This window comes from Alosa alosa, chromosome 10 (genome assembly GCF_017589495.1).
Source record: "Alosa alosa isolate M-15738 ecotype Scorff River chromosome 10, AALO_Geno_1.1, whole genome shotgun sequence".
NCBI lineage: Eukaryota > Metazoa > Chordata > Actinopteri > Clupeiformes > Clupeidae > Alosa > Alosa alosa.
Genome location: NC_063198.1, coordinates 32,186,082 through 32,213,823, shown reverse-complemented (window position 1 = coordinate 32,213,823; position 27,742 = coordinate 32,186,082). Strand labels below are relative to the sequence as shown.

The window sequence follows — 27,742 nt, the reverse complement described above, 5'->3', positions numbered from 1 at the left end:
TCCACTAAATGATCCTTTGCTTATTAGTACTGGAATGAAAGCTAAAACCTTTTGCTCCAAGCTACATGCATTTTCAAGATCTGTTAGAGACTGAACAAAGTCCCAGACCCAAGTCCTAAATTATGGTTGGGACAGGTGTGATGGTGGAAGACACAGCTTATTGAAAGGGGGACAGCCCTTTGATCTGATATCTAACACCACCCCTGAAGACCCCAGCAGACTCAGTGTCCTTGGGAGAGCTGCATTTGGAAGTCTTGTGTACCATTCCACAAAAGGATCTTGGTCAGAACATCGCTAGAAAGATTGGATTACTTTACAATAGTGGACCTGCTGTGGGCAGAATAACCCCAAACAGCAAGGATCCAAAAAGGCCCAGGTAGTCAAACCCTGGCCTTTCAGAATAGGTACACATTTCTGTATTTTAATACTGGAAAGAAGAGGAACACAGGGTGTGGAGGAACGCCTCCTATTAATAGAGCCAAGCGCCGCCCTGCACATTGATCAGAGAATACTGGTGAAAACCCATAATGGGGTAACACAAACATGCATCTCTTCCTTGAGGGGCACTGGCCCCTCATTGAAAAGAATAAAAGCCTGGATCCTGATTTTCCATCATCATGACTGAGTCTTAAGAGAAATATGGTAAGAGAAATATGGTAGTAAAAATATGCTATCACAACAAAAAACAGTCAGTGATACTGTGTAGAGTTAATGTTTTATTGTTATATAAAGTCGTACATTCTTTTCCTTGTTTCAATTTTACATATTGTGATGTTAAGCACTGGACACTTGAAGTGTGTGTGATTAGATATTTCATGAGACATACAAACCAACACGCCACCCCCCACCCCCAGCCCCAAAGAAAAACAAAAGCAAAATCAAACAGGAAAAAAGGAAGAAATATCTACACCAAAATGCAAGTGTACTGACTGGCATTAAGTGGCTTGAGGACCATTTAAAGGCAAAAAATAACACTATATGAAAACAAAATGGCATACCCAGAACACCTTAATAAAGTAGAGTACCGACTGGTTTCCTAAAACTGTGAAATTATATAGTTAAGACAGTATATCATCATTCTTATAAAATAAAAATCAGTTATGTGACTCAAACGATTATTAAAATGTACAATTCTAAAGTGCCGAATGAGTATTTTCTTCTTGTAGAAAAACAGTGTTGACCATTGTTTAATTGTCATACAAACCTAAATACGTTAAGATAGCTACAGGAAAAAGCATTTGTTTTGCATTTCAACACGCTGATTTCGATACTGAAGCACTGCAGCTGTGACTTTGGCCCGTATGCCTACTGTAGGTCAGCTTGGTACACCACTGCTGTGCACAGCGGTGAAGGCACTGAAGTGGAGAGATGCAGAAATAGTCTCTCCTCCCTCTCACACACCTGACCAGATCTGGGACTGCATACACCCACTGTGTCATGACTGTGCAATGGTAAGTAACTAGAACAATTCCACAGCGTATTTACAAACGATGACAAATGATGATATTTGCGTTCCTTTCAGAAGGGGAGAAAGAGTGTGTTCTATCTTTATTTTTTTTTTACTCTAAAAAGTGACTTGTGCCGATTGTATCTGGCAAGGAAAAGTGTTTTAGGTAGTCTGTCCTGCAATGCGTCTTCTTTAGGGTATTTGGCAGCTGTGAAATTAACAATCCTCGCACTGTGCCTGGTTTGATGATAACACTGTTTTATGCCCCCTGATCACTTGTGCCCAAACCCTGTGGCCACACTACTCACAACAGCTGGCATACATTAAAAAACTAATTGTCTTAATGCCAAGACACAAAGAAATATGTCTGGGTCAAAGCAGAGCCGTCGAACACATTCAGAGAACAGGTCCATCTCTCTTACAGCAGAAACTAAGATCTCCATGCACTAATCTAACTCTTTCAGATTCAATGAATTATTCCTCATTTCAGACTTCTTTGGGGCAATTCCCCCCCAAAAGAAATAGCACAAACGTTCACACAGAAGGTTCAAACTGTACATTCTGGTCCTCCAACGTGTTAGAACATGCTGCAACTCATCATCATTTTAGGACATGTCGTGTGCACTGTCTTCCTCAGCACTCCGCTCCTTTGCATTGGTTTAGTGAGACTGAGAAGGTGTATGAAAATGGCAGGTTTAGCGTCGTCCATCCCAGGCCGCGCTGCTCTGTGTGTGTGTGATGGTGAAGGCATTGGTGGCCAGCCCGCCTCTCAGGCCCACGGTGTTGTACAGCAGCTGCACACACACACACACACACACACACACATACACACTCACACACGTACACCTACACACACACACACACACACACACACACACTCACACACACACATACACACACACACACACACACACACGCATCTGTTTCCAATCACACAAGCGCACAGAGCAGAAATCACACTGACGACGGACGCCTCCGGTTCTCCTCCGGTTCTCCTCCGGTTCTCCTCCGGTTCTCCTCTGGCTCTTAGCCGTGTGGCTCGTGGGCGTCTGTCCTCACACCTCTTTCTCTCCCGTGTTTATAAACGACGTCCTCCTCAGGTTCTCCTTCACCTTGATGAACTCAGGTGCGTTCTGGTTTCCTGTTTCCTGCTGCTCCTGTTCACGCTCCAGCTGTAACAAACACACACACACACACACACACACACACACACACACACACACACACACACACACACATACACACACCCACATACACACACACACACACACACATACACACACACACACACACACACACACACACACACACACACAGAAACACACACACACACACACACATACACACACACACCCACATACACACACACACACACACACACACACACACACACACACACATACACACATACAAACACACACACACACAAAGGCAGATGCATTTTTACCAAACAGCATGGTGCGCTGATAACCCATCATTTTCTAGGACTACAACCTACTGTAGCTGTTCCTTAACCATCTTAGCACAATAATAAGACTGTAGACTGTTTAGGGTTTTTAGATATTGACAATTACCCAGGGAGGCATATTTAATTGCCCAGGGTATTGAGGCATATTTCATTTTACAGTAAGACTCTATCAGGGTAAGAAAACACCACCAAACAAGATAATATTCTATTCTGCTGCTGTCGTAAATATTGACAGGCAGTGATATTACATTACTGGTCCCGGAGGCACATTGAGGCCCTTAGCAGAACCAAAGCATTAATACCCTGTGCAGGTATTTTAGTGTGAAACACGTGCGCTGGCAGTGGAGAGACTTTTCACACCTCTTCCAGCTCGCGCCTCCTCTTGAGTAGCTCCTGCTCCAGCGGGGAGATCTTCTTCCTGGCCTCGTCCTCCTGCTTCCGCTGCTTGATCATCTGCTCCCTCTTTCTCTGCTCCAGGACGCGCTGCAGCTCCGGCTTCGGCTCCACACCCCTGTGGAAGAGAGAGAGTGTGTGTGTGTGTGTGTGTGTGTGCATGTGCGTGCGTGTATGGTAGTGGTGTGTTTGTGCATGTGTGTATATGCGTGATGGTGGAGGGGGTGGTGGTGTGTGTTTATAACAGAGGGGAAGGGGGGGGGGGGTAGAGAGAGAGATGGGGGAAAATCAGCACAGCTTTGACTATCTCTCCATGCTTTCTTGCTGTCCAGCAGAGGGCCCTCTTGTCCCACTCAAGGACAAAATCCCACCCATCTCATCCAGCACTCTTGTGGATGATCATGTCCAAAAAAGAGATCTAAGATCCAATTAAAATGCAACATTTCTTGCAAAGACATTTAAGTCTTTTGTTCAACATTTTACACAATGCTAATATAATTGCTAATGCTAATATTCATTTAGTTTTGTGGATAGGTATACTAATACTAAGTAACAGAATGTTGCATTTTCTTTGGTTTGCCTGGCAGCCAATTTATTTTATGCTTACAGGGTGTTTATTGTTGTTATGACAACCATGGTGCGATGCCCACAGCAGAGGGATGCACTTGTGGCGTGTGAGGTCAAGACTCGATCTTAATTGAAAGACCCAAATGCTTGTTGTCAGTGACAACTGGCTTGGCAAGGAGATCCTGTCCGCTTGACAGTTCATTGTCTGTAATAAACTTAGTGTGGATAATCACTAGCTATTAGTGGGGGAGCCGCACCCATAATCCAGCCTCTGTAATGCCAACAGATGCTATGCGGAGTGTCAGTCTGTCGCTAAGAGAGAAACCATTGGATTCCCCATTGCTACGCTCTCGCTCCCTCCCCCCTTGCTGTTGCACAGACACACATACACATAAACTGTCCACACTGTGTCTCTCCTGACGATTCCTAATTAAATTAAGCGACTGTGTCTCGTCCCACCTTGGGGAGGTGGTAGTCGCCGGTCTTTGGAAGGTGAGAAACTCCGGGGAGTGTCGGGGCTGTGGAATGCACAATTAGCACCGGTGCTCATTTAGGCGCTGTCCGTCAAAACCGGTTTGCGGCGCGACGGCAACAAACAAACAAGGTGGCAATTAATGAGGAGACGGGAGGAGTGCATCAGCCTCCCCCTGAGCAAACAAGGCCATCTAAAAAGCACTTTAAACAGGTGGAGGAATGTCACGCATAGGCACTTTCCATCAATACCCTGCTAAACATCCTGCAGACGGCTAATATTGACTCCCTGCTCCTATCCTCTTCCCAACCTTCATGAAGGGATCTATGGGTAGGATCTTATTTCTTCCAGCTGTCTCCAAAAAGAGAAGATAACGTTGTAAAGGATGGTGACCTTTGACCCGGTTTTGTGTTTGTTGTTTTCTGTCTTTCCTCTCAGTCTTTATTTTTTCTCACCCTGCTCCTCTTCTGTTCTGTCTCTCTGTCTCCTCTTCTCAAACCACAGTGTCACTCAAAGGGCCTTTTAGAGAGCGAGGCCTTATCTGTTGAGTGACAGTGACTGAGGACAGGGCGCGGCTCAGTTACTGACCCAGTTCCTGCTTTCACATCGGCGCGGCTTATCTGGGCTTGGTCCTGTCAGAAGGGTTAGCCTGAATGGGCCAGCTCTGATTAACACTCCTCGGCCAAATTTCACAGGATACCCCCACCTCCACACACACACACACACACAAACACACACACCCACAAACACTCACCCGCCCCCTTACTTCCCTCCACCCGCACCCCCTCCTGCGGCGCCATGCCAGCCTTGGTGCCCGTGTGCCCCAGCAGATACCTGCTTAATTGCGAGCCTGGCTCCCTGCCAGCCCAGTCTGCTGCACCTCCGAGACGCTGCTTGCAGCAGCCGAGCGGAATGAGCTCCCTCACCTCCCAGCGCTTGGCGAGGGAATCATCTGATACGTACTCAACCCGGCACTGCTGCAGTGCCGCACTGCCACTTTACTCGCAGACACACTCACCGAGGTAACGTTTAGCGTCTCCGAGAGGATCGATAGAGGAACTATATTATGTGGGTTCTCAAGCCAATGGGTCCCCATTATGGAATACTCTGGCATAACTGCTTAAGAGTCCATTTTGGAACACTATGCTATGACACTATATCAGGGGTGGTTTTATTGTACTGCATTCTTTATTATTTGTGTCCCTGTACCATTTTTTCTTCATGTGGACATAAACAAATGGTTAAAATGTGTGTGTGTAGGTGTATGTGTGTGTGTCTGTGTGTGTGTGTGTGTTTGTGTGTGTGTGGATGTGTGTGTGTATGTGTGTGTGTGTGTGTGTGTGGGTAAGTGTGTGTGTATTTGGAGAGCTTCTCCTGAGCTCAGTATGCACCGGCATCAGAAGAGAGGGCATACAGGATAAAGGGGCTTCTGTAGTCCTCTCTATGGACTCTGAGTTCCCACTGTCCTTGACTGGGGGGCTTGGGTCCTCAAGCTAAAGGGATTTGCCCAAACATTTGAGGGTGAGTGGTGGGGGTGGGGGTGGGGGTAGGTGGAAGGGGTAAGGGTAGGGGAGTGCAGTGCATTTTAGTGAGCCGTTACCTAGCAACAACCGTACACCAGTGAGAGGGCTAATTTAGAGGGCTGAGGCAGGGCTGAGGCACTGCATAATGGAGGGTCTACTTTTTAATTTAACATTTCTCCTATTTCTCCACTTTTGCACATACATTATATCCTCTTCAAATACAGACACAAAGCCGCAGAAAACCTCATTCAGTAGATATTAGGATATACTGGATGTGTAAAAGCAATATCAAAACAGATGACTGTAGTGGTGGATGCCTTAAGGCAACAATAAGTATGACTGATGTAATACCATAGGAGTAATGGTCTGTTAGTCTAAATCACTTCTCCAGTGAGTCACCTATACTTTACACAAGGTTGACAGTGTTAGCTAGCTCCCCGTCAAAAATGCACCCCGAGGTACTCGAGCCTTTTGGGACCCCTAGGGAACCCATTTCCTTGACACAACACACTACTACACCCTGTCCTGCTATGTTTTACATTTCCTGTTTCCCTCTCTCCAGCTGTGCGTTCCGCTGGCTACACCTGGATTCTGGCCGCAGGAATTTCTCTGACTGTTAGTGTTTTGATCTCTCTCAGCATAGCCCAACGTCCCAAAGTAAGCCCCTGCTAAGGCTACGGCAGACCGCGGGATCTAGCGGCAGTGCTGGCCTAAGAGCCGAGGATTATGCAGGGGATTGTGCTGTGTTGTGCTTAAGCTGTGTACGCTGTGCACCATTTCTCTCTCATAACAGCCATATGGGGATGGCATGATGGTTCCTATCGCACGGCTATATCATTTGTCAGGGTTGCCTCTCTTCTGCCACGCATTCCTTACATAATGGAAAAGCATATTTTATAACGGTTAATCCGGAATCTTTGCTTACGCAGTGGCAGCAGCACATCAAAGGGCATTAAACCAACCAATCGCCCATCACGCAGCAGCAAGTGCGATTTACTGCCTCTATCTCACTGACCTTCTGTGAGGGATGATGTTATATCTACAGTATATAGTCCCTTTCAACAGCATAAACAAACATGTGCGTTCCCTAAGGCATTTCAGGTGGCACAGGAAAAAACAACATTTAGCTAATGGTAACTTGGGGACAAACAACAATTAAACAAAAAACAATTCAAAAATATGTTTCAAAGTTGACATTTTGTAGAGCTAAAGTAACTTGTGTAAAGTAAAGTCCTATTAATTTTAATTTCAAAGTATTTGCATTGGTTTTGAACGTTTCAACCGGAACAGATTGAGAGGGTCAATGTGTGTGTGCCTACAGCATAAATGTTTATGATAGATGGCAGCTGGGATGATATTAGTGATAATGCTGGACTGGTGGTGGTGTTGGTGGTGGTGGTGGTGATGGTGGTGGTGTTGGTGGTGGTGGTGGGGGAGGTGGTGGTGGTGGTGGTGTTGGTGGTCCTGGTGTTGGTGGTGGTGGTGGTGAAGTGTAAAAAGCATATCTGAGTGAGAACTCCTACCGTTTCTGGTTCATGAGCAACTCCCTGTGGAGCTCCTGGTGGCTTCTGGAGGCTTTCACTGGATTAACAAGCTTTTTGGGCTTGATGAGATCATCTTCCTCTTCCATGTAATCTGTCTGCGCTGCGTAGCTGGCCACTGGGGGGACGTCTTGGTGCGGGTAGCTGCTGAAAGGGTCCCTCTGAGCCACCTCTGACTGGGGAGCCTCCCATTGCAGGTCTGCGTAGGCAGAGGCTGGAGAATCAACATGCAGAGAGAGAGAGAGAGGGAGGGAGGGGAGAGAGAGAGAGAGGTAAATTAGATGTCTCTAGTCAAGTGTGTCTCTGAACTTCAGGTAGAAATACCTGGCAAAAACTATCATTTCATTTTGGGCCCATTTTCAACAGGGAGTCTATGGGGCTTGGCAATAAAGAGCCCATAGCTTTGGTCATTTGGCTGATTTGCCTTATTCCTTCATGCAAGCGCATATTTGCAGTCACAGGTAACCAGGCGGAAGAATGGCAGGTGATTTACTGAGCACTTGAGTTTATTTATATTAGATACACCCCATGGAAATTCTCTGCCTGCCTCGCTCTGCCTGTCTGTTGACCCTGTTGGCAATTTCATATAACCTCCAAGCTGCCATGGGTGGACTGCAGGCGGTCGCCACGTCAACACAGCCTCCTTTCGTTAGCCGTTTGTGTTGTGTGTGTCAGTGTGGCCACCTTTGTAAACACTTCTTTCGTGTTATAGTCCGTGGGCCCCTGGCCATTGACTGGACCTTGAGCGCCTGCACGGAAAACCCACTCCCAGGTCCGTCACCCCTGCTGACAGGAGCTTAGAGGAGGGACCTGATCCCGGAGAGAGGCTGGAAAATAGATCAGGTGTCATAAGCCACCGCTGAACAATAGTCGGCTTTCTCACGAGGAACCAGAGACACGCGAAGCTCTTCAATATTAGAAAGGCACCTCAGCTGCCACAGCACCTCCCCATCAATCTGATCAAAATGCTGCGGCAGAGATTGGAACGAATATGGGATTTTTTTTTCACGGTCACGGTGCCCACCCATGGTGTCAGACTTAAACTAGACATAAAATGACTTGAAATGATTTTTAGCCAGATGGATTTCAAGACATGCTGCCACAGTTATAAAGGAGGGTTGCAGTCAAAATCCATCCATTTTTTGTGGATCTAACAGATGAGTCTGACAGAGAGAGTAAGAGGAGGATACGGTGGTCCATCCAAATTTTGCTGCAATGCCAGCGATGCCATCTGGCAGCCAGTGGAGGACATTCATGCTTACAAGTGGCTTTCCAGAGTTATATTTCTCCCCTTGCGACTGAATCACTGCATCTTTTAAGAAGGGCTCAGTCAGACTACTGGCGACTGGTCCAAGACGGGACATAAGAAATGTTTGCCAGAGAAACATTATGTAACACAGAGGTGACTATGAAAAACAACTATCCTTGAATAAAGACCTCAACACAGATTCAGACAAGATTCATTTATTGCGACTCAGTTAAGCTTGAGTGATGTTGAGATTCACAGTAAGAGGGCAATTTCATGCAAAGATCATCCTTACCATGGAAAAAAAAAGTCGTGCATACGCAAATAGAACTGTTGTTAAAATCTTCATTTAGGTCTATATTTTATTGTTTGTAACTGATCTGATTGAATTTGATGGAGAATTACACTCTTTTTACATCATAAATATGGTGTGCAACCATACAGAAACAACATTTTTCACATGGTAATATTATACATATTTAAAAAGTGGATAAATGGACTGAAGGTTCAAACAAATTGTCTCCTTTGACAAATTCCAGATTGACAAGGGAATGGTAGAGCAATGTGTATGCTCAGCTTGCCTTTAAGAGCACAACTCCTTACATTTGTAAGGCTTTTGTTTTTAAGTCAGCAAGTTCCATGGCCATGTCACATCCATAACGTTTTATAGGAAAAGTTTATGCTACACATACAGTGTTGATGCGACAATGTCCATAGTGTCTGTGCAAAGCTGATTTATAAATGTAAAGTGTGATGAACAAATTGTGCCCCTTTCTTACTTTTAAAACCTTTAATGGTGCGTTATGGATGTGAAGTTATGGATGTTACATAATGTGACTTTACAAGACTGGAGACTTTATTTTACCTCAAAGCTGATAAACGTCTGGTCTGGTGACATGTTAGTTTCAACGCATTTCACCTTAGTGTTTACAATTGACATTTCAAAGATTATTAGGTTGATCAAAACAACAGGGAGGCCTCGCCTAAGCATTAGCAAAACAAACATAATATTAAAATACCTCCAGTGATTAGCCTAGCCATAGCCTATTTTCAAGTGGCCTAATAACGAAAATCTGAGCGATTATCTTCCCGTAACTGTCATAGGTCCTACTGTCCTACTGTTGTTGTACAGTAACTGGATTATCGTGTTAGCTGGTGAAGATGGCTGACTTTGCAGCTGGAGTTAACATAGCAACCTCCTTCTGTTGCAGATCTGTTCAGCCTGCCGCTCACGTCTGCTTATACAGTTTAAATACAATAAACTAGATGTACCACATAGCGGTACAAAATATGACCGCCTCTCAGTCCTGCATATTCTCTTTGCAAAAATAAATCACACTTGTCAATTTGTCTCCATCTCCTACCCCTGCAACTCATGTGCATGTAAATGAGTGTGTGGATATGTGAGTTTGCTTTTGTTTATGTGTGTGTGTGTGTGTGTGTGTGTGTGTGTGTGTGTTCTTTGTGTGCATGTGCGCATTGCGTGCCTGTGTGTGTGTGTTTATGTGTGTGTGTGTGTATTGTGTGTTTGCATGCGCACACGCGTATGCGTGCCTGTGTGTGTGTGTTTATGTGTGTGCATTCGGGTGTTTGTGCGTGTGTGTGTGTGTGCTTGCCTGTCTGTATGTGTTTATGTGTGTCTGTGCTTGCCTGTCTGTGTGTGTGTGTGTGTGTGTGTGTGTGTGTGTGTGTGTGTGTGTGTATGTGTGCGTGTGCATGTACTTTATGTGTGCAAATCACAAATGAGTGGGTATGGGCTAGGTTGATGCGGGCTCTTGAGACTAACATACCATAAATATTTTGTCATCTTGGGTGCAACAGTTCAGGTAGGGCTAGTCATTTAACCTAGCACGGTGGGGGAGTGGCCACCAAGTTTCATGTTCCCTGGTGTTTCAGTAACCCGGGAATCACTGACCAAAATATTTCTTTTTTATATTTTAAATGACTTGTTGTCCTGATTCTTCCTGTGGATCTTATTGGGCACTGAGGAAGCAATAATTTCATCGCTAGTTTTTCCTGATTACTATTTCAATTGTTTCCTATCAAAATTCACTACTTAATTATGTGTTTTATGTAGTTTGTCGAGGACTGGTTCAGACATGTCACATCCATAACGTGAAACCGTCACATCCATAACGCCAGTTTTTCCTACATAATGCATTACGAAAATGACGATCGTTTCAAAAAACACACTTTTTGTGTTCATTCAAGACTCCTTCATGCTACATATATCATAGTTTCGGCAGTTTCCTTCAAAATTCACAGAGTTTGTAGAAAACCTGTAATCTCTCACAAAAGTGTGTCTATTTCATGTCACATCCATAACGCTGATAAAATGCCTTGTATTCTTAGGATGAAAATGATTATATGAAATTTGAGGATTTCTCAGTATTCAGAGGACAGAGGTTACATTAAAAGTTATGCAAATTAATTCACTGATACTAATTTTGCCCCCACTCTAAGGCATTTTGTTTACCAATATGAGTCCAACTGTCACATCCATAACGCTGGAACTGCCCAAGAGCATCATTAATCATCAAAGATGTGTGGCTTATCACTCGGCAGGAGGACCACACAGGCGATGGCTGTGCTGCTGGTCACTAGGAAGGAGGCAGAGATGGGTGGCCTTTTTGCTCACAGCCGAATGTAATTACAGTAGCCAGCTAAAAGGCCACTCCACAGGTTACTGAAGAACTGGTGTCTGAAAGCAGCTTACACCACAATGTGTGTGTGTGTGTGTGTGTGTGTGTGTGTCTGTGGCGCACATGTCTTTGTACAAAAGGTAAGTCAGGCTTTGAATGCACTGAATTGACTGGCCATTATGTTTTATAAACACAAACATAGCCTACTGTTCATTTGTGTGTTGACAGTACAATACGGTATGTGTAAACGGGTCTGAAAGCGTTCCGCATCTGCATGAATGCATTCCGCCATCTTTTCACTAGCTAAGTAGCAGACATGGGATGTGGGAACTGCGTTATTGCTCGTGCCATCTATCACTATTCCCATTCAGGTGCATTTGCCCAGATTGAATACAAATTGATTCCATCCTCAGAAAGGCTCAGACTTCAGCATAGTTTAAGAAGCAGAGGGAGAAACCCGATCTGCTTGACAAATGTTCATCTGCTGAGCTGACCTGCCATCTATGTTGCCATTGATTTTATATCTATGTCATATCTATTCTATTGATTTTATATCTATGTCACGGACACAGTGCGACCACAAAGAGCTTTCTGTGTCTGCTTAGAAAGTGAATATCATCCATACTCAGTGGGCCAATGCATTTTCTTTATGTTACTTGTGACCTTCTTTGTCCTTTACTGGGTTTGTGTTTTACATTTTTCCTCCCCTGCAGGGTCCTGCCAGGTGAAGCAGCAATTTATTAAATCCACCCAAATATATAAAGCTATGTACATATTTTCCCTGTGAAAATAAAACTTCAAAGTGACTTTTGGATTTGCAAACACTATCTTGAACAGATGGGTACATTGAGGATTACATTAGCATTGAAATGGATATGGTAAGTCGGTTTTTTATAGGAAGTCTAAAGCAATTATGAATATGCTGTCTTGAAAAAAAGCAGCTATTAATGGTTCAAACACAGTGTGTAATTAGGTATTTTATCAGTCTACAATGCTGTTTGAAAAAAACAAATGACAGCTAAAGTGCAGACTGTAGCCTATGAAGTTTTCACTGGTGAAATCATATAAGAATGCAATAAGGCGTGGAGTGATGTCATTGGTGAAATCATATAAGAATGCAATAAGGCGTGGAGTGATGTCATTTCTGTCCCTGTCAAATCAACAGCACATCAACAAGCTTCCCCCATTTCTGGCTCTGCTTATATACAAACAGAGCACAAACGGTTGCCATGGCGATGTCATCTTTAGTTGAGGATGCCCAGAACTGCCTCCCTCCCATGGGGTTGGATGGAGGAAGGTGGGGGCTCTTTTCCCATAATAGTCTCTGAAGACTGACCCCCAATTCACCATGAAGTTCAGCCTCTGGCTCGGTCAGCTCTTTATCATGCAAAAGCACCAATCAGCACCTCTGAAAGGACCCCTGTGCTGCGACGAACTGCGTGCTGACAGGCATGAAAAAAGGGAAACATAAATTTCAATAGTGTGTGGCTCTGTCTCTCAGATTGCTTAAGGGTTATGAGATTTTTTCTCTCTCATGCACTGCAGGGTTGGGGAAAGTGTGTAAATAACAATGGCATGTACAGAACATTTGGTTCAAGTTTGTGTGTGTGTATGTGTGTGTGTGTGTGTGTGTGTGTGTGTGTACTGTATGTGACTGTGTGTGTGTATGTGTGGGTACAAATAGAACTATATACCTGCATTTACTCAATATTATCACCTCCCTGATAGCTGTTCAAACATGCTTAGCACACACCACATGGCCATTGATGTGATCTCCTTTGACTGATTTGCTCTGTTCATGGATTCTGGAAGCTACAGTATTGGCACTAGAACAAACCAACCAATGACTGGCTTCCACACGACAGGTACGGACTGTAAAAGATTCACAGCATGTTACTCAACAGTGGTCGCAAAGCCCATGGTGAAATGTGTTAAAGTTCACTTCACCACTGTTTGTTGAGTTCTGACAGGATACTCCGACAACGTCAGTCATGTTTCAAAACACCCACTAAAATTTTGTCACACTCGCTCAGACAGACATAGAGTGTATCAGGCACGAGCAGCTAAATGACAGACAGACAGACAGACAGACAGGAAGGACTCAAAAGATGAAAGAGCCCACTCCACTCCACTCCTTGCCTCATCAACTTCAAGTTCAAAGCTGAATGACTTTCTTGTGTTTTAGTGAATCTCTTCAAAAATGCCCCGAGGGCTTGAGGCTGTTAAAGGTTCCAGTTGTGACTGCTTCAGCAGGCAGTGTGTAACTACATGACAAACAAGCCCAAACAAGCTCTCTCTCTCTGTCATCCTATTCACCCGAGTTTGTTTTTCTAGGATTGATTTAGAGGTCTGGTTTTACGGAGACACACAACGTCTATGACATCAGTTCAGCTGCGCATGGGTGAGGACGATGACTGAGGCCTTTACTGGAACGGAATGGATTGTTTTGCTCCCCCTTGGGTGATGTGCTTGGTCACTGTCTGTCCCGCCACACCCTGAGCCAAATTAGCCCCCAAATTCCCCAGTCCACTACCAAGGGATGTAGACAGCCATTACAGCTACAGTAACCTTCCTCCACTCTTCCAAACAGGCCAGCCATAGACACACAGAGCAAACTCACTGATTAACCCACCTTTAGCACAGGCTCTCCCTTTGCTCGAGAGAGAGAGAGAGAGAGAGAGAGAGAGAGAGAGAGAGAGAGAGAGAGAGAGTAAACATTTTGCCATGTTTGCACTGTGACAAGTGCAAGTTGGTGCAAGTACAGTACAATGTCCATCTGCCAATATCGATTCCAATATACACAGCACATAACCACAGCAACCTCCAAGCCTTCAAGACAAACTTAAAAAGGAAGTCTCTGTCTGACAAGTAACACACTCTGTGATGAAAACAAGCTTTTCTTTCTGTGTGGCAGTTAGTTTAAGACATCCCCTTGCAGCCACAATCACAACAAAGCAGTTGCATAACACTTTAGCCATGATGAAAAGTCACTTCTCGTAGTGGTTTAGTGACTGATGACTAACTTCGCTGAGAGCAGTAATAGTGTCTCTTGGTCTTACCTGACTTGACCAGTACTTCCCTGGGCCTCCCCGGCTGTCCCTCTGGAAAGAGGCCATGGCTGTGGGTGACTCTCTGAGCCATGTGGTTGTGTGTGTGTGTGTGTGTGTGTGAGAGAGAGAGAGAGAGAGAGAGAGTGAGTGTTTGTGTGTGTGTGTGTGTGGTGGTGGTGGTGTTTGTCTGTGTGTCGCTGCTCCGACTGTCAGCGCAGAGTCTCAGCTCTGGGACTTTACATGGCTCTGCAGGGGCCAGTCAGAGGCTGTGCCGCAAAAAGTCCACTCTACACACGCTCTCTCTCTCACACACACACACACATGCCTGCCCTCGCTAGTGTAAACAGTCACATGATCTTCTGCCTCTTCACTGCCCCGCCCCTCATTCTCTCCCTCCCCTCCTTTGCTTCCCTCTCTCTTACTCCCTCTCTCCCTCCCTCTCTCTCCCTCCCTCTCTCTCCCTCCCTCTCTCTGTCTCTCCCTCCCTCTCTCTCTCCCCCCCCCCCCCTCTCTCATTCTCTTGCTCTCACAGTGTTTCTGTCTTGAGCGAGCTCACAGATTCATGGGGGTCTTTTGCAGTCAGGATTAGTGCAGTTCTTAAGCTCCGTCGCCTAAAGCCCATATTAACCGTCTGTCAGCTGTGTGTTTTCCATCTCAGGGCATGAGCTGCCATAGGGGAGAGTGACTTGAACAGAACAGCAGAGCTTTTTCATGTCCCCACCCTCCCTGAAATAAAACTCTCCCTGTGGGCACAATCGCTTGGCAGCATTTAAACAGTGCAGCGCATTCATACTGAACTGATTTGACTGTATCAACTTCTCATTTTCTCAATCAATGTTCACATTTTAGGAGGTAACCAAAACATCAGGGACTATTTGAACATGCAAACATGCAAAAGGTCAGAAATGTACTGTATATGAATGTGAATGGTTTCATTTAAAAACTATACCAGACAGACACATTAGTTTATCTGCAGCCTGTGGTTTTGTCCTGTAGTGAGATGACTCCACTATGCCTTCCGTGCTAGAAAACCCAGCACACTGAATTCATGTGTTATAACATATTATGCAATGTGCTCACAACCTGCTGTACATGAGGAAAATGTGCCAGTTTTATGCTTTAACTTAATCCCATAATATAACATTAAATATGACAGACAGGACAATCTCTGCTCTGTACTGTATCATGTCATGTGTGTAATGTTGGTCTATTGAACACATTTGCTGACCTGTAAACTGAAGCACTGTTGCATTTGGTTTTCCTCTATCGTACCAGCCATGCCCATTCGGACTGATAATAATTCATGAGTTTTCCAACCGGATACTTGGAGACCTTTTGTTAAACTGAGACTCAATTAAAAACCAAAAAAAGATCTACACCCGTTCAGCACATGACATCAACAACATACCAGCATGTGATGTGTCCGGGGGGTATTTCACCGTGCGCTATGGTAAAGTCAGACCACCAGGTCAATTACTTCAGTGAATGGAGGAGGGACGAGCTGGCAAAGCCATTGTGATTCACAGGAGCTGTTCTGTGCAGCCCTGGAGCCCGCATTGTTCTGTCGGGGTGAAACATGAGAGCGCTCTTACCTTTGCCATTCAGGTGGTTTCCGTTTTTCACACACTGGGGCTCTATAGTGTAGGCCTTCTTCTGCCAGAATGGGTGGGGTGGTGGTGGTGGTGGTGGTGGTGGTGATGGGGTGGGTGAGGAGAGGCAGATAGAGAGGGAAAGAGAGGAAAGTCGTTCAGGTCAGTTGCATTCTGGCAGTCTGGCCTATCTTCAGCCAGTCTATACTGCTTCTTACATTCGATTTAATACTTTCAAAAAAGGCATTGCTACTCTTCTGAGTCATAGAGCAATGAAGACTACACCCCTGCCCTTTGCTGTTACAGAGATGTATAAAAAAGAAAAAAACACAAAAACAGAATCATCCCATCCCATCTCCACCATTCTGGCTCAGATAGCTGTCACGTCTTCTCACCCTCCATCCTAGACCACAGAGCCAGTCTCCCCTCTTTCTCTCCCCTCGTCCCCCGAGCGAGCGATCGAGAGATCGAGTGAGTCCTGAAAACACAGGCACTTCACAGGGCTGAGGCGAATCCCAGGCAGCCCCCTTTGAGACACACTCATGGCTGAGTGAAAGGATATTGTGTTGTTGTGTATGGTTGCTAGGAGAGGCCTTCTCAGGCTTGATGCGGCGACAAGGCCCCCAGTGTCCTCCTACTCTGCCTCAGCATTACTAATGGGTGGGGGTTGGAGGTGAGCTGGGCTGCTGGTGGTGGGTGAGGTGGGGGTATTCCTGTTAATCCACTGGTGAGACATGAGGTGAATTCTGTTTTTGGACATGGATGGAGGGGGTGAATGGGGGGTAGGGGTGGAGAGCAATGAGCACATAAGGCAGGCTGAATGAATGATGAATGATGTTTTTTTTTTTTTCTTCCACATGCCGAAGTCCTCTGGGTGTCTCTGTGTGGGGAAAGAGACGCCTCATTCCCGGAAAAATGCCCATCTCAAAAACTCTGTAAATGTGCAATTAGTGAACGCATGAATAATGTATGCCATCAGTTGGAAAAGTACATGACTTTATGACAACCCCAGTCAGTCCCATACTGCCTTCCCTCTCCACCGTAGATGAGCAGAATCTGGAATAATCCACCACCAGACTTTTAGTTAGCTGTGCGTTTCAGAGGAATGAATTACTGGTGCACTAATTTCCAATACAAGCCTGTGTTTCCACGTCCAATTGGATACAGCATGGTGCTGAGCTGTATTATGTTCAAAGGGCCTACTAAGAGGCACTAAGAGGGAAAGCCTATGGTAATAACAATGGAGTCAAGTCGAAATGAGCTTAGCAGGAATAAGAGTCTATCCATATTTAGAGTTTAGTTCTGTAGCATTTCAGTCAGCATTACTATGAGACAATGTCTGCTATGTCTTCAGTAGAGACAAACTTCAGACGAAGATCTGATTATTAATTATTTACTTTATTTCCTTAGAAGCCATAACAGAAATAGAAATAAATAAATAAATAAATAAAAACAATTAAAGTAATAATAACGGCCCTAATTTATTATTTATCAGCAATTACAGGCATCAAAGAGCCAATGTTATAAATGAATGACAACCATTCATGCTTCACTACAGCAAGTTCCAAAACATCTCACTCAGATCCAGTCAACATTATAATTGAATATGTCAAACATTATGGCCTTTTTGACTTTTGCATGGTGATAAAGGAGCCAATCTCTGCAGTCTCACAGGTATTGGATTGGAGGCCAAGGCCAAGTCAATCAGGCATCCCTCTACACCCCTGCGCTCAGCAGTCCGGGTCAGGAATCAACATTACTCTCCCGGGTAATCCACATGCTTCAGTCCCCTTCTCTCAGTGTCCAGTTTCAAGCAGCGGTCATCTGACCTCCTCTGTTCTGGGCCCTGTTTTTGAGTTCCCTTCATCTTTTATTGAGAGAGAGAGAGAGAGAGGAATGAGCGAGAGAGAGAGAGTACCTTCATGCGCTTCCACAGCGATACTGAGGCCCTAATAAGTTGCGGACAAAAAGGTTTTTTATAGATTTTCGCCCTGGTGCGCCACTCCTGTTTCAGGATGCAAGGACTCGGATTTCCCAGACGACAAAAAACAATTAGCAGGGGCCATGGACGGGACGCGCTACACTGGGCCAATTATACCCAGGCACAGACAAGGCCAAGAAAGATCCTTGCTACGTACTAGAACGCTAAATACATCACGTCTAAATGCAATTGGATATGATGAACTCCTCGAAACATGTTAAAAACATTAAAAGGCAGTCAGCTCTGCGCATGAAATCTGATGGTTAAACACATGCGTCCCCTAAGGCGCTGTTGACAGCTTTGCATGTGTGTTGACACTGTCTCCGAAGTCCCTCGTGCCCCGTGCTGTCATTATGAGGTTTAATATCCGTCCAAGGCGTTTAAGAGTCCCACGAGGGGTGTTTTAACTGAGTGCTCTGCTGCAGACCCCTGATGCGATGAAAGGGAATGTGTGTGTGTGTGTGTGTGTGTGTGTGGAGGGGGGCGAAGTAGGAGCCAGCAGCTCTTGGGGGCATGCCATTAAACCCAAACTGGGACCTGATGTACAACACCGCTGGTGTGTACACACACTCGCGCTGCGGTCCCTAATGGCACTGCCTGTTTGCCCCGACCACAGCGTTGGCGAGAGCCAGGACTGACGCTGGTCACCAGATGCCCAGCGCATCTGTGCCCGACCCAGAGCTGCACGTCTCACTCAGAGTGACCTGACGGTGACATGGCCGCCACAGCAGCGGGTCATCACAATCACCGCTAATCTTGGCATGGGAAAGAGGGAATGTAAATACATAACCACCCCCCCCCCCCCATACACGCACACTCACTCGCTCACGACTCCCTTCCCTCAGGCCAAGGCAAGTATGACATGTGATTTGTCTATCTGGAGCATGTTTTACAGAAAGTTTTTGCACTAGTAAATCTTGCGGAAATCTGAAAATTGTGTCCTCTCTGGCAACAGGTTCCAGATGAGAAGTGTGTGTGTGTGAGAGAGAGAGAGAGAGAGAGAGAGAGAAAGAGAGAGAGGGAGAGAGAGAGAGAGAGAGAGAGAGAGAGAGAGGGAGGGAGAGAGAGAGAGAGAGAGAAAGAAAGAGAGGGAGAGAGAGAGAGAGAGAGAGAGAGGGAGAGAGAGGGAGAGAGAGAGAGGAAGGGAGGGAGAGAGAGGGTTTATGTAACAAGTCTGTCTTGTTGAGGGTTTATGTAACAAGTCTGTCTTGTTTTTCTTTCTTTCACTGTCCAATATTAATATATTTTATAAATCCCAGACAGTCTTTGAGAGCAATGACAGACCTCTTGATTTCTGAGATAATCAAAGTTCTGCACACACGCATACAGAGAGAGAGAGAGAGAGAGAGAGAGAGAGCATATACAGTAACAAGTTTTCTTTTGATGATGAATGAATTGGCTACAGACTATTTCTACATTCTCTTTGATTTTCACAATCCCTGTTGTGGCATTTGCATAATGCTCCTTGTTCAAAGCAGATTTTAATCTAGCTCTGCCACCTAGTGGAGCAGAAAGACACTGTTAGCTGGTTTGGCCAAGGTGGATTGCTCAGGCATGATTGATTACAACTAAAGATCTAAGTTCTATCTGTCAAATCCTAGCCAGATCACATTAATTACACATTGATTACCTATCATTATAGATACTGCATGAAGCCACCTCTACTAGATTTAATTGCCTATATCACTTTCAGGAGTAAATCATAAGTGACAAGGTAACTCTCCAGACTAGTCATTTGCATATTGCGAGTAGATGTAAAAATCAGGGCTGTTCTTTCCCAATCACACATTATGTCTTATGCATTCACATGAGATAATCTGAATCAATTCATGGAGAACTCAGTGTAATAGAAATAAGTGTTTCTTCAGTTGTCACTGACTAAATGAGGGTTATGTCCTGTCCACATACTGCTGTCTCTGTGGTTCTCTCACGGCTGGCAGACTCTCTCTCTGGAGTAGCAGGGAAGCAAATGTGGGGAAGTGTGGGGCAACTTCACAGGCAGTTCGTCTGATCACAGACCACATGGCCAGAGGAATTTTAATGAGGACACCTCAGCAAGCCCCCCCAGAAGAAAAGACAAAAAAAAAACCCACAAACACCATCTGCTGGCCGGGAGCTGCAGCTGGACTATCACCCTGGGTGTGTGTGAAGGAGAGAGAGAGAGAGGAGGACTCTACCCAGTTGGAAGAACATCAGCCAGGCCTCTGAGGTGCCTCCGAGATGTTGCCAGGATTTCAGATTAACCCACGTGTAAGATTAGGAGAGGCCAAGCGAAGGGACATGTCTTTATATTTGTGTCACTGTGTCACTTCAAGCTTTCCTCCATGGGGAACACTTCCCTGTCATCTAGAACTCTCTTCAGTAGTAACTCATGTATCCTAGTCATGTCTTTGCAACAGCACAGTACACTGTTTTGGGCTGTAAGCCTGAATTTTTTGTCAGAACCAGAATAACTATGCACCATCCTCCCTGTTTGTTTAATAAATCACACTACAGGTATTTGTATGTACATGGCAAAGTTTTGTCTTTATTCCCTAATGAAACTGTATGAAACCAGAAAACATCATTGTATTGTGCATCTAATGGCTCCCTCTATGACTTAATAAAGTTGGTGTCATCAATGGTCAATTACCCCAAAAAAGACGAACAAAGGACGAATTGTGTATGTAATTGCTACGGTCTTGTTCCCTCAGTAATAACCCTTCACAGGACAGATAAATCCCTTGTGTTTGAAACTGTAAACTCATTACTGATGATGTTGCAATGAGGGGGTAATTATCTGCAGAGCCCTCCCTCCTTATGAAGCAGTGGCAGAGTGGGCAGGATTGCAGTAGCCTATCTGTGTGGCCTCCAGCATTACAACTTTCCCACAGGAAATTGATTGTTTTGTCTAATTTAGTCATTTGACTATGCTGAGACAGTCAGACAATTATAAAGCATAATCTTAATGGCTAATCTCTGCGTTAAACCGCAATTGTCAACCATTAGCAATTTTTCTTGAAGCTATGATAAGATTTCTTGGGGACCATTCCATCAAAAATATACAGTATCTCACAACAGGAGCCCCATCTCATGGTAAATACCAGATTTTTGGGAGGTTTGACTGACATTCTGCAGTGAGGAGATGCTTGCGTGCTTCTTATCTCCCTCTCCTCATGTTCTCTGCCTCTGTTGTGGATTATACCACTCCAATGCAACTACTCTGGCTCACTCAGCAGGTGATTGCTGCTGTGATCTTTTGCCAGGATACTCGATTTGAGTCCAAATCATGGATTCCAGCCCAAACATCAGGATTAGGCTGTAATCTGTTCATCCATGACATTATTGGAGATTAAATGGAATTTTTTGTTTTTGTTTGAAATAAAAGATAAAAATATTGCTATAGGCCTAGTTAATATTGTCAGGAGAGCACATATTGTCTGTTAATGTTCACAAGGCATTGCTGTGGGATATCAGTAAAGCCTAGGAAAACGTCAACCTCTGTAGGAGTTCTTGTAGAGGTTTATTACTTAACCTTTATGTAAACAACCCCTCAGCTTGACTGAGTGTGAAATAGCACTGTTGTTAGCATCTTCCCCAGATTTAGCAGTTTGTTCACTCAGCCATGCTAACGCTAAATAATAGACACGGGTAATTAACATTTGAAGTTTGCTATGTTAAATGTCTCGACAAGCAGGTGTTCGCATGAAAACAGTGGGGTATGTTAGAGAACATTATAATCCTATTTGCACTTGCAAGAATACACAGACACAAACACGGGTCCTGGAATAACAGCTCCCCGCAGGTTTCCATAGTGCTATCAGGAAGGATGAGAGCGAGCAGAGCAAAGGTTTGTAGCACTGGAGGGAGAACAGGTTTGTGTGCCATCTGTGCCTCTGCTAGCTTTCGTGGCCAGGTGAGAGAGAGAGAGAGAGAGAGATAGATCTCACAAAGATTCTCTCTCTCTTAGGGCTCCTTCACAGACTTCCTCCTGTCACTGCAGTGGATATGTAGGCTGAACGCTCAGTGTGTTCTCCTGCCTGTGCTAAATACACAATCACTCAGAGTGACATAAATGCTAATGCTAATAGCTAACAGCTAAAAAGAATAATGGAGGCTGGATCTCCAGAATAATGGAGGCTGGATCTGAGTTCTGGTTCTTTTTGGATCTGAGGCTGCAACCTGGTCTCACAGAAATCTGTGAAATGTCCACGGGCCCTTAACTCAAAAATCCGTGTAAACATCACGGAATCGCCCAAAATTCCGTGATGTGACCACGGATATAACTCCAACACAAGTCAATGACACTAATCTTCTGTGGTCCACACATGGATGCCTGTTTCAATGACAGAGTAGGCTAGAGGCTGACATGGCACACAAGAAGAATAGACCCCAGACAAAGAGTTGTTTGCTGTGCATATCAGATGTTACCTTATGTGGCATTAGTAGGCCTACCTAGGATCATGTTGTTGGAAGCAAAAATGTGTTGAAATAGTTTAACAAATACATTTTAGTGTGTAACTAGACTAGTGAAGGGAAGAAAAAGCAGACTCTTCTGATCTTGCCAGGTGGAAGCAAGCTGAAGGGGTTTCTGTGAAGGTGCAGTAATTGTGATGCTCCCCCAGAAAAGGCTCTGACCGCATAGGAGCTCTGAATGTCTTAGTGGAGGCTCTGGTTCAGGTTGAATGGTTATCTCAGCACTCCTGCCCAGGCTGGGTTAATAGACTGTTTTGGATCAGATAGTCTTAATTCTCATCTGACATTACTGTACATCAGCTTTGATTAAGCCAAGACCTGGAAAAGAGTTGAAAGTTTTGCATATTTCAAAATTGTATACATTGGTGAGATAAAGTTAACATGGACTGATATTTAGTTGACAGATTGTCAAAGATAAAACTAACCAAAATGTGGATTTTAGTAACTGTCCACTCTTGCATTTGTCTTTCTCAAACGAACCAACAAACGCCCAGTGCACTCTCTCTCTCATACACACACACAAACACACACACACACACACACACACACAAACACACTCACACGTACACGCACAAACACACACACACACACTAATGCAAAGCTTGTCATGCCCCAGTGCTCACAGAGTAAATGAATGAACTTGAGAGCTGAGTTGCTAAAGACCCCCCCCCCCCTTATTTATTTACACAGTAGCTGGCACAAACCCCAGCCTCTGAAAATAGACCCCAGCAATTTAAAAAATGGCCAACGATAAAACAGCCGCCATTGCATGCTTTGTATTGTGTGATTTGTGTGATTGCATGATTTGTATTGTATTGTGTCTGATATGTCTAAACAAATTATTACATGGGGAATTTCATTTAAAGAAGGACAGGAAAAACGATTTTCAGAACTCAACACTGGCCTCAGGGGGGACTGTGCATTTGAATCTTTATGAATACCTTGAGAATCATAAAAGTAAAGGCATAACAACCTTCAAGAGTAGCCTTCAACAGAGAGGACCTCGTCTTTAGAGTATTTGTGCACAATAACACTCACTTTCTGGATACATTAGCATCAAGCCTATTGGCAGCATGCTGGGCTATGATGAAGTCTATCTAGTGAAGTGAAGAAAATGGTGATAGCTAAAGATTGATTGTAGGAACTAAAAAGTAGAGCTGTGCCTGCCTCAAGGAACTGCATGCAGTCTCTGCGAACGCTATGTGTAAAACCTGCCTGGCTAATGACTAGCTCCCACACACAAATCCTTTGTACGGAGATGGGTTTCAAAGCATGCATTTTCATGCTCCACAACTTCAATTCCTCACAAAAGGTAGTAATTATTTTTAGCTTGACCGTTGGATAATTTAGAGAGGATTTTCTCTGATTGCCTTAATCTCCCTCAGTAGGTCTTTGGCACAGGAGGACTTAAAACTCCAGTCCACGTCGCATTTAGCACCAGGCAATCACATGAGAGCAGCATGGGCTTTGTATGCAAGCTGGACGAGGAGTGGGCGGGAAGATTGAGCGACGTACGCCGCTGCTGTCGGAGGCTGCGGCGCTCTCATTAGGGATTCAGCAAATTCAGATTTCCCACCATCACATCCATTAAGTCCCCATAGTGATTTGGAGCAGTTTCCTCACATCTAGCCGGCCTCATCCGCAGCTGAAAAACATGTGTTAAACGAACCCAGCAACGCGGCCGAGGCCTGAGAGGCCACCTACGGGGAAATGACTTATCATCAGCGAGTTTGCCTGTGTGGCCTGAGTAATTCGTATGATCAATTCTCTTTCAAATTAAATGTGAGAAGCCTCCTCTGAAGAAGGAAAATGTATTCCAGATTAATGCTTAGGCAGTCTGGACACTTCCTGATAGACATGTATATTCTCCCACACCCATTCTGACACATGCGTACCTACAGCCCTCATAATGTCACACACACAGACCCACATACATACACACACACACACACATGTAAACACATACACGTACACACACACACACACACATTCACACACACATGTAAACACATACACGTACACACACACACACACATATTCACACACACACACACACACACACACACACACACACACACACACACACACACACACACACAAACACACACACACACAAACACATGTAAACACATACACACACAAGAGAGATATATTTAGACATAAAAAAATCTGTCAGTAGTTCCTTCTCATAGTACAAACGCGAAACCCTGACTCATCTGTGAAACAGAAGATGACTCTAATGGCCTTCTCCCTACATTCCCTTGCCAGGCAGGCAGGCCCGGGCCTGTGCGCGGGTGAAAGGCAGTTGTTGTGCTATGTGGGCCGGTACCGACACTCTGAGGTCTGGTCGGGGGCATTCAGCCGGTGCCAAACAAGCCCGGAAGCTGGCACAGCGGATGAAATTACAGCTCTGACGTGCGCTGACATTTCCAACGCTCTCCAAGAGCCCTGGCGGGCCGGCGGGCGGGCGGGCGGGCCGGGCGGGCGGGCTGGCGCGCTCTTTTTGCCCCGCTGCTGCTTTGGCCTCGTGGTGCAATACTGAAACGCTCGAAGGCATGCCTGTCTGTTAACCCCCACCGTGCCTACCACCGTGCCTACCCCACAGACACGTCCATGCTCACAGTAATCTCATCATGTAAGCAAAACAGAGGCAAGGAACATACACACACACAGTCTCTTTCTAACACACACATATTGACATGGATAGCTAGATAGATAGTTGGATAGATAGATACATACATACTTATATACATACCAGTACATACATACGTACATAGATTCAGTGTAAACACGGAAGTATCACAGATGGCAGGAGAGGAGAAGGTGACTAGAAGGGGACTTTAAGCAGATCTACCATATGGGGTCAAACACAGGCAAAAAAGAGTGAAGGGCAGGGTTGGAGTGGGGGATTGACTGTAGTGACCAGGTGCTGGCAGGCTTAGTCAGCCCATGCACAGCCAGCTGACCACAGTCATATCTGATATCGGAGGTTAATGCATATGGAAAAGGGATATGTGAATCATACACATGTGTTCCCAGCATGCAATGTCAAACACTCAGTAGAGGCTGGGTTGGGTCTTTTGTGTCCCATAATCCAACTGTGGCTCTAGGGCCAGCTGTCACTCTCAGAGCCCTGGTCTGCACACAGCCATGAAAAACAGATCACACCCCATTGCTTAAATATTTGTGCTTATAGCCACTTGTGTACCCTCTAGGATACGGCTGGATTATTTAAGGACCAGCAAAGAGTTCACTGGTTAATGAGAAACCCTCAGACATCTGAAGAATTTACTCTCTCCCTGTCGTCTCTCTCAGCTTCTTTTGGTATTGTGGTTGTGTGCCCAAAGAAAAATGATTCACTGAATGGTGGTCTCCCCTTAAAATGGCATTGGCATGTTTGAAGATTTAGACAAATTTAGACAATAACGCTTTTAGGTTCTTATCAAAATAAACTTTGAATTCAGAGCACTTCCAACAACAACTAGTGTTATGTACACACAGACATGTACTCAATTACCAAACACTGCATGTTCTCAAATACCATTAATAAAAGTAACGTAGCAAACAAAACAGGTCAGTCAGGAGTTATGGCAAGCCGACAGAGGGTTTTAGACAAGGGAGCAAAAAAAGGCCATGGCTTTTCCACCTTTCTTAACGCTTAAACCGAAATAAGTATGAAGTGCAGGACTAAACAAGGCACTAGAGCTCTATGTGTTCATGTCATCTCAGCCAGTCGGCCCACTTACTTACTTTCTTTCCATAAGACGCCCCCATGCTCTGTGGTGCAGGGCACGCTGCCTGCTCCCCGTCTCTCCGTCAGGTGGCCTTCTTTCTCTCCTCCTTCCTTCCTTTCTTCCACCGGGTCCCAGTTTCCAGAGTTTTCCCTGCAACCCCTCTGTTCCCAGAGGCTTGCCCAGATCCTTCGCTGTGTCCAGCCTGGTTAGCCCGAGGGGAGGGGTGGGAGTGTTGGGGGGTGGTGTGAGAGAGAGTGGAGAGGAGGAGAGAGAGGGGAAAAAAAAGATCCTTCTCACACTCCCTGGCACCTTGACAGCGAAGAGATGTCCAGTGGGGGCTTCGCTCAGAGAGATATTTATAAACAAGCCGAGCAGAGATAGAGAGAGAGAGAGAGAGAGAGAGAGAGAGAGAGAGGGGTCCTCGGGGCGACAAGTGCAGCGCTGTGCCCCTGCCGACGCCGGAGCACCTGAACTATGACGAGGTCATCTCGCAGGCGGAGAGGCGCGGTGTCACCGAGTCTGACATGGTGCTGGGTCAGTGCGTGTGTGCACCAGATCAGATCGGCCAGCGAGGGCTTTGTTTGTCGAAGAAAAAATGAGAGAACAAGAAATAAAAAAAAGAAAGAGAGGAAAAGAACGAAAGAGGGAGAGAATGACAGACAGAGAAGAAAACAGAAGCGAACAGATCAAAGTGCCAAAGTGGTGTGTCTGAGTGTGGGCATGGTCAAAGCACCTGTCCACCCACCACCTGTTGCTAGCCTGTGCTCTCTTCCCTTTAAGGTCAGGCACCAGCTCTCTTTAAGGCACCAGCCAGATTATGGTAATTGACCCTGACAGATCAGGAAGCCTAAGGCGGCCCATAGCGGCTCGGCCACGAGGCCTCTTGCCAGCACACCAAGTCATCGAGTCACTCATCAGCTGAGATGACCAAGGTGCAAGTGGACAAGGGGTGTGGAATGTTGCTCCCTCCCTGCATATTGCTAGTCCCAGTACTGTGTTTTGAGGCGGTGGTCCGGGTAGAGCTGTCATTCTTGTCAGGGAGCCTCTGCCCATGCTCCAAGGGCTTGGCTATAGGGAGCAGCTGTCATTGATTGGACATGCTGTCCCCTGGATGGTGACGTCAGAGGGGTCATTTTCAGAGCGTCCATATGTTTTGGACGGGCTCTTGAAAGCGACGGACCCTCTTTGTTCAGCTCAACGCGCACAATGCTGTTTGTTTTCTTTTTCATTGTTTTTTTTCCTGTTTGTTTCCTTTTACATTATCTGCCAAAGAGGACATTCACGTGCAGAACTTTCAAAAGAAGATCATTTTAATCAGCATAATTATTATGTTCTGCGTGTGAGTTTTATACAAGTTTATAAAAGCAAATCATTAATGAATACAATTTGTATTTTCTAAAAAAAACTCATAGGGGAGATATTGAATTCTATTATGATGCCCTTGTTGAATAATAATTGTACAGCATGTTTTATAAAAAAAACAGTATGACACTTTTCTCTGTGCCTCTGGGGGGTATTCCAAGTATGTGGTTTAGTGACAAACCTGGGTAAGTGAACTCAGAGTAAGTGGTAAACATCCTACAACAAGAGCCCTATGGCATTGTTCTGTTAGGAGAATGAAGCCATACAGCTCT

The 27,742-nt window shown here is 45.1% G+C and overlaps 1 protein-coding gene across 3 annotated transcripts; it reads right to left on the bottom strand.

Annotated features, from left to right (window-relative positions):
• Positions 1–703: 703 nt before the first annotated feature.
• On the bottom strand, positions 704–27,668 carry si:ch211-236d3.4 (protein FAM107B). 3 transcript variants are annotated; one of them, XM_048254473.1, is made up of 5 exons: positions 26,125–27,668; positions 15,942–16,002; positions 7,394–7,625; positions 3,276–3,426; positions 704–2,619 (listed from the first exon to the last, which is right to left on the bottom strand). In XM_048254473.1, the coding sequence occupies exons 1-5, from the start codon at positions 26,146–26,148 to the stop codon at positions 2,503–2,505; spliced, it is 585 nt and encodes a 194-aa protein (XP_048110430.1). In that variant the 5' UTR covers positions 26,149–27,668; the 3' UTR covers positions 704–2,502. The 3 variants fall into 3 exon arrangements, with proteins under 3 accessions (XP_048110430.1, XP_048110432.1, XP_048110431.1); XM_048254475.1 differs by having other exon boundaries at positions 15,942–15,999; XM_048254474.1 differs by lacking the exons at positions 15,942–16,002; positions 26,125–27,668 and adding an exon at positions 14,359–14,664.
• Positions 27,669–27,742: the final 74 nt, after the last annotated feature.

Bases quoted from the DNA above. Each gene is read 5' to 3' on its own strand.
- si:ch211-236d3.4 (XM_048254473.1), bottom strand. From the start codon at position 26,148: ATGGGGGCGTCTTATGGAAAGAAA. The intron at 7,626-15,941 runs GTAAGAGCGCTC...TTGATTCTCCAG, and splicing joins AAACCACCTGAATGGCAAAG to CCTCTGCCTACGCAGACCTG. The intron at 2,620-3,275 runs GTGTGAAAAGTC...TGTTTGTTACAG, and splicing joins GGAGGCGCGAGCTGGAAGAG to CTGGAGCGTGAACAGGAGCA.